The following is a 15,515-nucleotide window of genomic DNA, read 5'->3' on the forward strand; positions in this document are numbered from 1 at the left end:
CCTCCATTAAGGGAAATTGCTCAGAGCTGCAAAGCAAACTCAGAGGCTGGGGTTTTATGAGGTCTGGTGGTGCCTCATAATTGGTCCTCAAGGTCAGCTGACAGCATTGAGTCAGGCGGAGAGGCTTGTTTGGCAGCCTGCAGCAGCCAAATGACGCCATTGAGGGACACAGTCCAGCCTCCTTGTGAAAAAAAAACATAGTCCTGGGGCTCCATGGAAGTTCTGGGGTCTAGTTGCTGGGAACCCTGCTTTGAGAGATGGCAACACATGCACACACACACACCCTTTTATTCTCCAATATCCAACTCTTCCACTGAACTACACCTCGTACAGGCATTTAGTATAAACTCTGTTTTATTATTACAAAAGGTTGACTGAACGTTTGCCGTGCTGTTTGTAAATGATACCTGTCAGAGGCAGCTGTGGCCCCCTGAGCCTCGCCCGGCCCCCTTTCATCACATTGGGATCAGCTCAGTTAAATGAAGGGTCACTCACACTCTGCACCAAACAAATCCAAATTCTGCATTAAGGATGTCCGATTTAGAAACCCAAACCCACCAGCCTGAATTCCTAATGCAAACCACGGGCAGTTCCATGCACTTGATCGTTGGATTCTAGGAGTCAGTGTTGCAAACACAAAGTATTTGGAATTCTCGAGCATGGGATGAGGGAACACAGGAAGGGTCCAGAGATTTACAGGCTGGGAAGGAGGGAGCCAAGAAATGGTAAAGCCCAGTCCCACAAGTCCCCCTCAGTCCTTTTCTGCCCTGAGTTTGCCAAATGCAGCCCCAAGAGTTTGTTTAAAGGGTGGGTGGGAGAACAGATGGAGTTACATGGGAAATTTGACACCAGATGTCAAATTCCACGAAGGCATTACTATTCAGCAGGTCTCCGGGCCTAGAAGCTGAGATGGTCCCCACCCCTTTCAGAATTGCAGAGAAGGCAAAATTTCAGCAGGTGGGGGGTGAGCAGGCTCCCCCATTATTGCAGCCCACAATGCTATGGCAAGGGGCCTGCAGAACCTGTGAGTTACCAGGCTGAGTGCATCCCGTCAGCCCATGTGTGGACACCCACCAGGGGCTCCATGTACTCCTGGTTCTGATACACAAACGGGTGGGCTGTCAAGCATCTCCCTGACCATCACACATGACTGATGGATGGTCTTCCTTTGGGTTGTGCTACCTTTTATAAGCAACCTTCTCACGATTTGAACTCATAAAAACACAAGAAGTGCCTGCTTTATTGGGTCATCTAGTCTGGTTCTCACAGTGGCCAACCAGATGCCTGAGTGGTAAACTCGAAAGCGGGGACCTGAGCACATGAGCCCTCTCCCCTCCTGTGGTTCCCAGTAACTGGCATTCAGAAGTATTGCTGCATCCAACCGTGGAGGCAGAGCATAGCCGTTGATAGCCATCTCCTCCACCAATTTGTCTAATCCTCTTTTAAAGCCAACCAAGTTGGTGGCCATCACTGCATTTCCTGTGGGAGCAAATTGCATAGTTTAACTCCACATACCCAGGAGCAGAATGCACATGAACTGGCAGAGGGCATTAGGCAGGAACTACTCAGAAATAGGGTGAGGGGCTGTTACTGCAATACTAATATTAATTAGCCTTCATATAGAGCTTTCAAGTCCTAAAAAGCGCTTCACATATACAGTGGTACCTCGGGTTACTGACACTTCAGGTTACAGATGCTTCAGGTTACAGACTCCACTAACCCAGAAATAGTACCTCAGGTTAAGAACTTTGCTTCAGGATGAGAACAGAAATCGTGCTCCAGCAACGCAGCAGCAGCAGGAGGCCCCATTAGCTAAAGTGGTACCTCAGGTTAAGAACAGTTTCAGGTTAAGAACGGACCTCCGGAACGAATTAAGTTCTTAACCAGAGGTACCACTGTATTATCTCGCAATCCTTGCAACCCCAAAAGGCATGTGAGTGTTATCATCTCCATATTGTAGTTGTTGCATAGAATAAGAGAATTGGAAACCTGCAGGTTTGTGGTAGAGGTTGTTGTAAATTTGGACTGGGGACCTTCCAGCTTCTTGCTGTTTCTTTTTGTGACACCAGGAAGGCATGGGAGCGAGACCAGTAATTGCAGTGCTGGCTGGGATTCCATGGCTATCTCAAGTTTTATAATACAAATCATATACAAATACATAAACACACGCATGCACGCACGCACACACACACACACACACACACACACACACACAGGGCAGTCTGAGAGGATGAGATGCATCTTCAGGAGTGTCTCTCCCTATACCATCGGTCTCTTCCATCACCTTCCCACTAGATCTTTTATTCAATCATCAGTTCAACTCCTGAGACATGGAAGAACCACTTTGGCGGATGGACCTAAGAGATTTCAACAATGAGATTCCTCCCTCCAATGTGTTGATTCCCCGCTCTGTATCACTCATTATATCCATCTATCTGGGTTGAGGTCAGAGGTATTGTGGTTAACTTCCAGAGGAGTGCTGTGTTTGCGGAAACCGTGTTGGTCAGCTGTGGAGAGCCATTAGCTGGACAGGAATTAAGGCCAGAGCAATGGAAGGGTTTGAACAAAAATCTAGTCCAATCCTCTGCAATGAAGGATTCTTTTGCCCAAGAAAGCGAGCCTTGAACCCACAGCCCTGAGATTAAGAGTCTCATGCTCTACTGACTGAGCTATCCCTCAGGTCTAGATGATTCTTGCTTTTTTTAAAAGTATCAGCAATGATTTATGGACTGGAGCTGTAGAGAAAGTGAGCCTTCCATAAAGTTTAGCAACTCCCTCCATGAAATCTCCCCAGGGCCTCTATTTAGCCCCCATCCTAGTCACCAAACCTTCTTGCTGTGGAGACCAGAACATGGAGGCCTGGCTTCCCCTTTCCCAAAGTCTTCCTCACAGCTTCACATTCGTTCTCCCTGGGGTTGGCAAAAGAAGAGGCCAAAGACCGTTCTGCCGCTCCAGTCACTTGTCCTAAGCCCACAGGCCATGCCCAGCTCCACCAGCATCTGGTGTCTCTGTCATAGCCTGGAGTGTCTCTCCAGTGGCAGCTGCTAAGGAACTTGGATCTGCAGGTCTTCGTCTTCATCCAGGTCGCTGCTGCCATCGCCAGGGTTGTCAGGGCCAAAGCGTGAACCACGAATCTTCCCAAAAAGGGGAATGTTCTGCTGACGGCGAAGCCTGTCCCAGGAGAAACGAGATTTTTGGCTATTATTATTAAACAATTATTATTATTATTATTATTGGTGGTCGTGTTGCATTTGTGTCCTTCATTCCCATCACCTAGTGGCCTTCAATGTGATACAGTCAATAAAACAGAACAGCGACAGCATATTTCAGCTATCAAATGCCGGGCTAAACAGAAATGTTTGAAGATAGCCCTATATGGGCTATTGGGCCATGCATCCCTTGCACTGGTGCTATGCTGCAACCATGTTCATGGTATGCGTTCCCAGGGGGAGCTCTCTGTGCATGCTTCTCTGTTCCACAGTATATATACAAGTGCAGGATGACCCCTGCCTAGGAATGTAACATCATCTTTGTTCTGAATTTAAGGTACGTTCCCAAAGAGGAATTCTGTGTAACTCAACAGCTGGATTCAAGGAGGTTTGAACTGTAACTGGTCCAACAAGTACCTTTTTTTAAGCTCCCAGGGAATAAATCTTGGTCTGCCCTATACAATGAATGAAGTGGCAGAACAGGTGGCGCTGTGGGTTAAACCACAGAGCCTAGGACTTGCCGATCAGAAGGTCGGCGGTTCGAATCCCTGTGACAGGGTGAGCTCCCGTTGCTCGGTCCCTGCTCCTGCCAACCTAGCAGTTCGAAAGCACGTCAAAGTGCAAGCAGATAAATAGGTACCGCTCCAGCGGGAAGGTAAACGGCGTTTCTGTGTGCTGCTCTGGTTCACCAGAAGCTGCTTAGTCATGCTGGCTGCATGACCCAGAAGCTGTATGCCGGCTCCCTCTGCCAGTAAAGAGAGATGAGCGCCGCAACCCCAGAGTCGGTCACGACTGGACCTAATGGTCAGGGGTCCCTTTACCTTTACCATACAACAGATTGCATGGCTTTGAACTAGAAGTAGGGGAATCACATTTTTAATGCTCCCCCGTTAAAAATCCTCTGCATGTAGCAAAACAGTATAGCTGGCAAAAGGTCAGGATAGAACCATTCCTGTTGTGCTCATTTTTGATTTGCAGGGCATTTTTAATATAATATAATATACAGTACGCAGTACATAGTATAGAAATATGTGAGCTCAGCTCCCATGCCGGCAGATGGAAGCTGCAGTCCAAAATATCTGGAGGGCAGCAGGTTAAGAACACAAGTCGAGCCTGCTGGATCAGGCCCACCTAGCCCAGAATCCTGTTTGCACAGTGGCCAACCAGGTGCCCCAATGGGACACCTGCAAGTAGGACCCACGCGTGAGAGCAACTCTCTCCTCCTGCGATTCCCAGCAAACTGTGGTCAGAGGCATTCAGAGACTGGGGAAGGCTGTGGAGGAGACTGAATAATTCATCGATTTCCAACCCCTCCTTTTGTTTTAGCTTAGATATTCAGCAAGAAACTAACCTTTCCCATTAAGGTCTATGAGATATAAATAAATCTATTCCCCCACCCCCAGCTACTGCTTCATGTTTAAACTTCATCCAGCTAAGTGGGTGTTACATGCTGATAAAGGCAGATCTGGACAGACCGTCCCTCAGTGGCTCCAAGCAGCACTTAATAGACTTTTGATTAAAGCAAGCAAAGTTCACTCGAAACCCTTTTCAGATTCAGGGTGCTTAACCAACAGCACATTATTGTCTGGAAGCTTTTATCAAGGAGTGGGAAGGCAGACACGGGGGCCTGCGGGCTGAACTACGACATCTAACACCCCCGTATTCAGTAGTCCAATAATACGCTAATAATATAAACACCACCAGCAATTAGTTGTCTCACGTAATTAGGGCTTTATGTGAGAATTGTTTGTATTTGTACAATTCTTATTCTTTGTGTCTGCGTAGAAGAGAACTGTGACCCTTTTACAACACAATAGGGAAAGAAAACCTCTCTGCTAGAACTGTTGCTAATCCTGCACCCGCCTTCCCCCTCCAAAAAAACCCCCTTCTGCTACAAATCATGGCTGTTTAATACTGGTGGTGTGGTAGGTTGTAAACCAAAGAGAGAAGCAATTACCCAGATGTCCTTTTTAGACAGATGAGACAGTGGTGGAGGAAAGACTGGTGTTAACAAGTGGGTATTAAGGACACATTAGGTGCATATACAGTATATACAGTGAATCTGGGGAGGTTCACGAAAGGTAGTGTGGTGAGAATCAGGGAGCCCCTTGTTCGAATTCTGCCTCTGCCATGAATTCATTGGATAGATCTGGGCAGGTTGCCTTCCCTCTGTCTTCGGCTGTAATCCAAAACCTCTTTGTGCTGGTCTGGTGTTGGATTGCCCCTCTAGCCAGTCCTGTCACCCTCTGCCAATGTGGAATTTCCTGTTCCAGACACTGAATGTTCAGGATCCTGCCTGGCAGCATCCTGTGGAGATCCCCAAACCTGGCTGTTGTAGACGAGGGTATAGGCTTGTGCCTTTGCAGCTGAGGATTCACCTGCCCCACACATGGTATTGGATGAGTGACAGGTAGTCATGGCCATGGGGTTGGGAAACAGCCTTGTGGGCCAGATTAGAAGCTTGGTGAGGCCTAATTTGCCCGCAGGCCAGAGGGCCTCTGTGCCTGCTGTATAACCTAGGTCAAATTGCATGACAGTAGAGTTTTAAAAATAGGAATCAAGAGTCTTGAGGGAAACATAGAGGTCTTTAAGATGCATCTAAAACTCACGCCTGCCTCTGCCCCTCGAACCACCCAGGGGAGGGCATTCCTAAGGGGCCAGTGGTGGTGCTACCACTGAGAAGGCCCACGAACAACCAGCGGATTTTAAACCGCGGTCTGGTCTGCACTCGGGGAGACACTCCCTGTATTGGGTATCCCAGTTTCAAACTGCTTAGGGCTTTTCATGTCAACAGGAAGGCCTTGAGCCTGTCTTGGGAGCTAAGAGGCAGGCAGACTCATGACACTGCAGAGGGGTCCCAAGGCTCTGCTTTGGTGGGAGCGCGGAAAATGTTTGCTGCTATGAGCAATTGCTGGGACTGGTTTTGGAGGAGCCCACAGCTCCCGGAGACTGTAGCTGGTTCCTAGACAGCAGAGCAGCGTCCCAGCCCCTCTGCTCCCTTCATAGGGGGCCTTGTTACCCTTCAGCCTCGCCAGTGAGGCATTCTCAGCACTGTCAGCTCCCTGATCATCCCAGCATTAAATTCCACCCATGGAAATTTATGTGCTGGATTTCCCATCTGAAGCCACGCAGGAGCTCGCAAGGAGGACGCCGCTCCGATAATTCTCTAGGTGCGGCAGCTTCTGACTCCAGTTGCTTTTTACTGGAAAAAGGCATGAATTATTTAAGGAAAGAGGGTGGTGGGCTTGGCGAGGGAGGGGGAGGGAGGGAAGGCTCCATTATTCTCGTATGATTTAATGCCAACCTCCCCAATAAAAAGGAGGAGATAAAAATCATCGCTTTCTTTCCTTTCTTTCTTTTAGAGCTCAGCTGCCTCCTCAAAAGCTCTTTGGATCGAGCAGAATCGATTTGTCTGGCAGGCAACCCAGTGTTTTATTGCTAGAGAAACATGCATGCATTTTATTTTTTTTAAAAAAAACTTTTTAAAGGCAATAAAATGAAAGTATCTCTTAAAGGTGCTTCACTTAGCATGCCATGGGCCCTCTGACCCTCATCCTTCCATGTTTCTAGATCTCCTTGAGGAAGTGGGTGGCGCCCTTGAGACCCTTTTCTCTCCCTCTTGCTGTTCATCATTCCCACGCAAAGCCCTCCACGCCCTCTAGTGGAAGAGGAGAGCATGTGCAAGGGGCCTCTGCCACTCACTTTCCGACTCCTGCTGGTCCAGTGTTTCCAGTTCCTTGGCAACATTCCACTCTTGTAAACGTCTATCAAGTCTCCTTCATTGCCTAACCTCTTGAGGGAAGGAGCTCCAACTCTTTGATCATTTACTATATCTCCCCTCGCTCTACCTAACCCATTTTTTAAAAAAAGAACTTGTTGAGAACCCCACAGATTCCATACCATCCAACTTTTTCTAACGCAAAACTGGGTCTTCCGGGATGTGCTCCTGGGTAAGTCACTTGACCCGGATCTCACTCTCATCTTTCCCACCCCCAAAGCACTTTGTGTGTGTGTGTGGGGGGCAAGATCTCTCGCAGCCCTGGAAAAAGCACTTTTTCGGGGCAAGAGCACAGTGCGAGATCACGGCACCTGAAACGGCTGCCGAGATCTTGCATGAAAAAATGGGCTGTCCTGTCCCCCCCCCCCAGGGCACTTGGAAGGAATGAGATCCCTGCAATTCAGAAGACAGGAGCTCATTTTGGCCTTTGTAAGAGATGACACAACCTTGATGGCAGAAAGTGAGGAGGAAGTAAAGAACCTTTTAATGAGGGTGAAAGAGGAGAGTGCAAAATATGGACTGAAGCTCAACATCAAAAAAACGAAGATCATGGCCACTGGTCCCATCACCTCCTGGCAAATAGAAGGGGAAGAAATGGAGGCAGTGAGAGGTTCTACTTTCTTGGGCTCCATGATCACTGCAGATGGTGACAGCAGCCACGAAATTAAAAGACGCCTGCTTCTTGGGAGAAAGGCGATGGCAAACCTAGACAGCATCTTAAAAAGCAGAGATATCACCTTGCTGACCAAGGTCCGTATAGTTAAAGCTATGGTTTTCCCAGTAGTGATGTATGGAAGTGAGAGCTGGACCATAAAGAAGGCTGATCACCAAAGAATTGATGCTTTTGAATTATGGTGCTGGAGGAGACTCTTGAGAGTCCCATGGTCTGCAAGAAGATCAAACCTCTCCGTTCTTAAGGAAATCAACCTTGAGTGCTCACTGGAAGGACAGATCGTGAAGCTGAGGTTCCAGTACTTTGGCCACCTCATGAGAAGAGAAGACTCCCTGGAAAAGACCCTGATGTTGGGAAAGATGGAGGGCACAAGGAGAAGGGGACGACAGAGGACGAGATGGTTGGATAGTGTTCTCGAAGCTACCAGCATGAGTTTGACCAGACTACGGAAGGCAGTGGAAGACAGGAGTGCCTGGCGTGCTCTGGTCCATGGGGTCATGAAGAGTCGGACACGACTAAACAACTAAACAACAACAACAACAAAGAAAACCTGCAGGATCAGGCCAAATGGTCCCTGAGCGTCATCTTGTCCAATTCACTCTGCTCCCTCCTCTCCCTCTGACCACTCGTCCTTGTCCCCCCCCCCCCGGGCTCTGAGCCTTCTTCCCTTGGAGTTTCCTCAGCTGGTTCTTCCCACCATTCCTCTGCATCCAACCAGTCTATGATTTCTTCTATGCAAAGTAAAACTGATGAGCAATGCTGCGTCTGTGAGCCTTTTATCAGTCTCAGGGGCACAGGAAAATGCCCAAGCCTGCCAGCCTCTGGAGCCAGCCCCAGACTTCTAGGCTTGCACCTGCAAACAAGCCCTGCTCACGTTTGTTCCCCCTTTTAAGTGGGGCGAAATATGAGCACCTAAAAATCAAGCAGCTTTCCCCTGCCTTTAGTCACGTATGTTTTGTTTCACAACCAGTGGCAGGGCCAAGCTGATTGCAGAAGCGGCTGCAGCTGTCATTGAGGGTGGTGGTGCCAGGGGAATGTTTTTAAGGGCACTGGGGAATCAGCACTGGGGAATCGGCACATCCACAGGGAGATTGCAAGGGACCCTGGGGTTGGAACTGACTCAGTGCATTTGACAAGGCCCTAACCGCATGGGTTAAAGGATTGAGTTCCCCCCACATTTAACCTCCCAACCTGCCTCCAGCGAACATGACAGAGAGAAATGGGGCGAGGGTGACCGAAAGCCACCCTCCAGGCTCTGTAGCATCCATCACTGTTCTCTGCTGATCAGGCACGACATTCCTTCCCCCCTCCCACCCTCTCATCCGCAGCCCGCGGCTGACAGGTAAGCTGCTGAGAAACGGATGGCTGCAATTTGAAGAGTTCCCCTTGATGCTCTCCTCCAATTTATCAATGAGATCATTCTCCCACCTGGCTCCCCTCCCCACCCCCTTTCAACCCTTTGATGCAACCTTCCTTTCCTGGAAAGGACTCCCACTTCTGCAAAGCCTCCAGGGAGACAACAGTTCGTCCAATTAGTCTTCGAACAGCGCTTAAGAGCTAACGGCCCAGCACTCACTCTCGTTTGCAGTCTAAATTAACCCACAGCTGATTTGCATGTTCTCTTGTGCTCGCAAACTACCAGGAGTTGGTTCAGGAGGATGCTTTTTTTAAGAAGGCAAAGATTTCAACTTCAAATTAGGAACTGGAGGATGCGTGGAACAAATCCAGGAAGGGAGTTAAAAGGCGAAGGATACTAGTGTGGTTGTTAAAGTTTCGGACTAGGATCTGGGTTCAAATCCCCACTTGGCCATGAAATTCACTGGGTTGCCTTGGACCAGTCATGCGCTCTCAGCCTAACCTACCTCACGGGGTTGTTGTGAGGTTGAAATGCAAAGGAGGAGAACTGTGAAATCTTTGGAGGAAAGAAGGTGGGATAAAAATGTAAGTAATAATAACGCAGCCATCTGCAACAGCCTGTCCTTCAGATGCTTTGGACTGCAGCTCCCATCAACTCCAGCCAGCTGATGTAGTCCAAAATATCTGGAGGGCACCTGGTTAGAGAAAGCTGTGTAAAGTCATCCAAGGCAAGGAGAGAGCAGAGCTGAGACAGCCATGGATCCACTGGATCCTAAACTGGTTCAGTGAGCAAGAGGTTGTACTGGGGTCTGCTCAGTGTGCCTGACTGAGGTTAGGATTGTACTTGCAGCCACCTAAAGCAGTTTGCTAATCGAGGAAGCCTGTGTTTCTGTTGTCCATTCATTCTGCCTTTATGAATCACCCTGTTACCAGCCCTGGATTATGCAATCTGAACCACAGCATGCAACGAACAGAGAGCAAGCGCATCAGAGAGCAGAGAGAAAAGTGGAAGGAGAACAAATAGCCAAAGACCACTCAAGTAAGTGAGCCAAGCTAGATGCTGCTGTGTGCCTCCAGGCACACAGGAAGAAGGCGCCACTCGATTTCTCTACCCTACCCTGGGCATACCCAAATGAAGAAGATGTGATGCATGTCTGGCAATAAATTATTTTGACTTGTCTCTGCAGCAGCTGCCTAAAGAGGCAAGCCTTTCTAAAACACTGAAAAGTGGCATGCCTCTTCAAGAGCTGCTGCAGAGAAAACCTCAAAAGAAAAACTGGCTGCGTACGCAGCACCTTTACTTGTGCACGGATGAATACTTTGGGTTTTGCAACCAGTTGTGCCACCTGATGTCACAGTCATCAAACAACGAATGTGTATGTGTAAAATAAACAGCCCACCCTGCAAAAGCGGAAGACAACTTTGCAGGGATGGAATTTCATTCCCCCGCCCCAAATACTCTGCCTCTTAATACATCAATCCCCAAGTACTGTAGATCCACCACTTGCTTTATCATGCCCACCACATTGTTCTAGTCCCTTTTCCTCCATCCCTGAGCTCATCTCTCACCTTCCCTAGCCTGATCTTTGCTTCCCCCTACCTGGACTGCAGGTGCTCCAGCTGAACTTGGAGGTTCTCACTTTGCTCTGTTTGCTCATCAAGCGACCTCTGCAATTTCCGTGCCTGGTTGTGGGCCTCGTCAAGCTGCAGAGCAGACAGAAACACAAGACAAGTGAGGGCAGCAACCCAGCCGGGGAAGGTGGAGTTGAACCCTCACCACCAACACGCTATTTGCCTTATTGTCAGCCAGACACCAGCAGCCAAAGCTTAAGTGGGATGCTAGAATCAGCAGCACACAAACCATAGTGGTAATTTACACACACCTTGTGTGCAGTTTGATCTTGCTCTGACACAGCTCTCACTCCCAAAGAGGCAATCAGCTGTTTGGTTTTGAAATACTGCTTGCCTCTTCAGAAGCGGTAGCTCGTGCACAGGTAATTCAAATGAATTTTGGGCTCAACACACAGTGCCCTCTAACACAAGTACATTGTTTTTTGGGGGACTGGGGTTCCGGGAAAGGTCCAATCCATCTTCACTTATCTCTATACCTTGCAACAAGGCCTGTACCAAGCAGAATGCAGAACCCTGCAGCCACGTCTGCCAGCCTGCCAGTTCCTTGATAGCCTCCCCTCCCATCATCCTTGCAGTTCCAGGCAGCCAGCAAAAAGCAGAAGGGATTACCAAACTGTGAGGCTGTGTTTGGATTAGTTGTGGGTCACCAAGCTGTGCAAGCCCAGCTTGCGATAAAACAGCCATGCAGACAAATGGGCAGTAGGAAAAGCCAAGAATTGTTTTTGACTCTCATATGACTTTTCACAATTGGGCATATACTGAGTCCGATCGCTGGTATATTTTGCTCTGGCTGGTAGCCCTAACCCTGAGATCTCAGACAGAGGACCCTTCCCCAGCCATAGCTGGAGACGTCAGGGATTGAACCTGGGACCTTTCACATGCAAAAGCACATGCTCTACCACTGAGCCAAGCCCTTCTCCACGCAGATCATGCAAAATGTGGCATACAAAGGCACATAACTGCATCACTTCGAGAGCTGTAATCCAGAACATCTGGAGGGGACACCCAGGCTGGGGAAGGATGATTTCTACCAATCCAGCTACCCAAATTGAGGGTAACCCTAAGCAAATCACTTCCCTGGGCTCGTGAGGTAATAGACATTATCTTAAATATGCCAGGCTCCATAGGAATTTAGAGTTTCAAAAGCCATGCCCTGAATGGTACCCATATTTGAGCAAGGAGGAACTGATGCTGCTGTGTTACTGTTGAAATCTGCAGGCCTGTCCAGATGAAACAGCCTGTGCTGTCATCATATAGGGACACAACAGCAGGAGGAGGAAGTGGGTGGGGAGTTGAGTGAAAGGACAGAAGCAGGTCCCAAACCATCCTGGAAGAGTGAGCACCTGTTCTCCAGAGTAGAAGCTGCTGCAAGGTCAGGGAAAGGGGACACAAGCATGGAAGGTGCAAAGGGTTACCTCGTCCTCCGCTTGGGCCAGCTCCTTTTTGAGCTCCTCTACTCGCAAGCGCAGCTTCTTCACCTCGCCCTCGTGCTGCTCCACCCGGCGGTTCGCGTGGGCCAGCTCGGCCATCTTCTCCTGGCACTGTTTCTTCAGCTTGGCATGGACATGCTTCAGATCTGCCAGTTCCTGTGGGAGGGAACGGCGGTGAGGGAGTACTCAACCTTCTCTGAGAAAGGAAGCCTGCTGCTTAGGGTGTGTTTTGCATGTGCTACAAAAAATAATGCCACTTTGCCTAGTCCCCCACCCTGTATTTTAAAGGGAAAAGTGGTGGTTTCTACTCTTGTGCCACCTTCAAAGAGGACGTGCAATTTGTGTGTTTCATTCTTAAGGATCTCTGAGCATCACCCCCAAACTATCAGTATTTTGCAAGAGGAATTTAATTGCATACTGGAAATACGAGTTTGTTTTTGCAGTTAGGGAAGTAATGAGGAAATGCATTAAAAAGCATGGGATAACCATCGTTTGATTAGAAGAGGTGTAACCTTTCTGCAAACAAATTCAACCAAAAGTGCCAATATTGTATAGTGGTATCTCGGGTTACAAACGTTTCAGGTTACAGACGCTTCAGGTTACAGACTCCACTAACCACTAACCCAGAAATAGTACCTTGGGTTAAGAACTTTGCTTCAGGATGAGAACAGAAATTGCACGGCGGCGGCGCAGCAGCAGTGGGAGGCCCCATTAGCTAAAGTGGTACCTCAGGTTAAGAACAGTTTCATGTTAAGAACGGACCTGCAGAACGAATTAAGTTCTTAACCCGAGGTACCACTGTATAAACCTCTGTGCAAGCTTTGTGAAATTAAATCTGCTCAATAAACAGGTCATCTGGAGGAGTCCTGAGTGTCTCTTACCAAGTTCCTATTCTGCACAGAAAACAACAATAAAACTCTGTGGCAACTTAAAAGATGAACAGATTTAATGAGGCACCTGTTTATGCCACAACACTCTTGTGTCAGCTTTTCTCCAGAGATGTTTACGGTTGCAATTCCCATCAGTCTCATTCAGTGCTACGGATGGGAATTTTAGTGCAAAGCATCTCCGGAGGGCAGAGAGGCCTGGGGAAGGCTGCTCTATATTGTTTTTGCTGCAACAGAGTAAGGCAGCAGCCCTGTGGAAATTACTTTGAATTGGTCTTCTATCTCTATCTCTGCAAATGGAAAGGGTTGGCTGCCCCCTGGTGTTGACTGTCAGAAAGCAACCTTTGATGCGCCTTTTAAAACAAACCCCATCAGCCTTCATAGAATCATAGAATTGTAGAGTTGGAAGGGACCACAAGGGTCATCTAGTCCAACCCCCTGCAATGCAGGAATCTTTTTGCCCAGTGTGGGATTCGAATCCACAACTCTGAGTTTAAGAGTCTCATGCTCTACTTGGCTTGGCTCCTCTTTGAGTGTTTCTGCCTGGCTGAAATATGTCTCCGAACTCTGATAATATTCTTGCTTGTCTGGATGGAGAACAGAAATGTGTGTGTGTGTGTGTGTGTGTGTGTGTGTGTGTGTATAGAAGTACAAAAATCTTTAGAAAAAATACCTGGCATGGAGAAGGAAATAAAAACAGCCCAGTGAGCTATCCAGCACACTAAGGGGGCAGCAGAATACTGACTTGTGTGTGAAATGGAATGGATTGGAGTATCCTGAAATAACACATAGCTGACAGGCTGGAACACAAGAACAGGAGAGCTCCATGCTGAAGTGCTTTGCTGTGGGTCCCAGTTATTTGTTTAGGAACGTCACAGCTGAGTAAAGCAGCAGTGAGATCAGCTTCTTGCAGTGTCCAAAGGTCAGCTTTGACAAGTGAGGTTCCCTGAGGTCTGAAATACCACCTTCCGCCCCCAGGGTGATCTCCCTCCCTTAAGCTTATGTCACCTTGTTCTTCTCAAACAGCTCCGCTTGGATGGTCTTGAAATCGGTGTCGAGGGCGCTGACCGTCTGCCTCCTCTTCCGGGCCAGAACCTCCTCCACATCCTCAATCTGCGCCCGCAGCTTCTTGTTCTCTCGCTCCAGGTTAAGCTTCTCTGTCTCCAGGCGCTCGCGCTTGCCCCATTCCGCCGCGTTCTCGGCCTGGAGCCGCTCCATCTTTGGGGAAAGGAGGGTGTAAGGGGATCAGTCTTGCTGCTGGAAAGATGTCTGCGGGAACCAGCTTCCCCATTATTAAATCTGCTAGTCACTCTTTTTCTTTTTTCGCTACGGTGACTCAACGAGACGCACAAAACGAACCAAACATACGTAACATTAAAACCAAGGAGAAAAATACATTAGAAAAATCCCACCCATTCTAAGAGGACATAGATAATTAAAAGCCAAAGGCCTGGTTAAAAAGGAATGTTTTCTCACGGTGCCTGAAGACATGTAACAATGGCGCCAAGAGAGACTTGCTGGACAGAGCATTCCACAAGCGGGAAGTCACCACTCAAAAGGCCCGTTCCTCATGTTGCCACCTTCTGGCCTTCTGTGGAGGGTGCACATGAAGAAGGGCTTCTTCAGATGACGACTGCAAGGTCCTGGTCAGTTCATTAGACTACCCATGAGGCATTAGTAGCCAGTTCAAAAGAGCAAGCTGTACATGCTGCCTGATGTCTCCAGATGCCTGGGAGAACAGGAATGTCTTTGCCTGCCACCTAAAAGTGGACTATGCTGGCATTAGGTGGGCCTCCTTGGCAAGAATATTCCACAGCCAAGGGGCCACCAGTGAAAAGGTCTGTACTTTCACTGCCTGAACAGAACACATACCAAGGAGGCTATAATTCTATATATAATCCAATAAAGCCATGTGTGATGTGCAAATCTGTGATGCTGCAAGGGTTACTGGGATGGACACAGGAAGCTTTCCAAGGGTGGAGACTTTGGTTCTACCTAAGCCAATGCTGGCTTAGAGAGCCGCTGCCAAGATCTTTACCAGCTGAGCAATCAGAAATCTTCTGAAGCGGAGGTGCCAGGAAGTTAACCTGGGACCTTCTGTCTACAAAGGATGCTCCTCCACCACCCTTTCTGCAACTTTGCCATTTGTGGCAGCCCAATGTCTCAGTGACATCTCTTCCAAGCTGTGTGTGGACCAAAAAGGCAACTTAACATTGGCTGCCTGCAACCAAGGCTGAAGTCAAACACCACAGCAAACAAACAAACAAACAAATCATCACGTCTGCCTCAGAATTTGAACTCACATCTCCAAATGTCAAAAGGAACAAGTTTGAAAGCTTTTGTACTAGCAGAGCCACAAAAGAAACGTTTGGAGCTCAGTTTATTTATTTATTTATTACATTTATATGATGCCTTTTCCTCAAAAGAGTTCAAGGTGGTGTACATGGTCCTCTCCCTTCCCTATTTTCTCTTCACAACAACCCTGTGAGGTAGGCTAGGCTGAGAGGCACTGACTGGCCCGCCCAAGGTCATACCCAGTGAACTTCATGG

The 15,515-nt window shown here is 48.3% G+C and overlaps 1 protein-coding gene across 2 annotated transcripts in view; it reads right to left on the minus strand.

Annotated features, from left to right (window-relative positions):
- Positions 1 to 336: 336 nt before the first annotated feature.
- CCDC102A (coiled-coil domain containing 102A) overlaps positions 337 to 15,515 on the minus strand; it is a 37,190-nt gene continuing 22,011 nt past the window's right edge. The window contains exons 6-10 of one of the 2 annotated variants that reach the window (XR_014567269.1): positions 13,974 to 14,183; positions 12,064 to 12,234; positions 10,617 to 10,720; positions 1,894 to 3,171; positions 337 to 1,645 (exon numbers count right to left, since the gene is read on the minus strand). Coding sequence is in view for 1 of the 2 variants with exons in the window: in XM_083751456.1 (XP_083607582.1) it covers positions 3,045 to 3,171; positions 10,617 to 10,720; positions 12,064 to 12,234; positions 13,974 to 14,183 (612 nt within the window). In the remaining variant the exon portion in view is untranslated. Of the gene's footprint in view, positions 3,172 to 10,616; positions 10,721 to 12,063; positions 12,235 to 13,973; positions 14,184 to 15,515 lie in introns of both variants that reach the window. The other variant, XM_083751456.1, reaches the window with a different exon arrangement.

This window comes from Podarcis gaigeae (assembly GCF_964106915.1).
Source record: "Podarcis gaigeae genome assembly, chromosome: 8".
NCBI classification, from domain to species: domain Eukaryota; kingdom Metazoa; phylum Chordata; class Lepidosauria; order Squamata; family Lacertidae; genus Podarcis; species Podarcis gaigeae.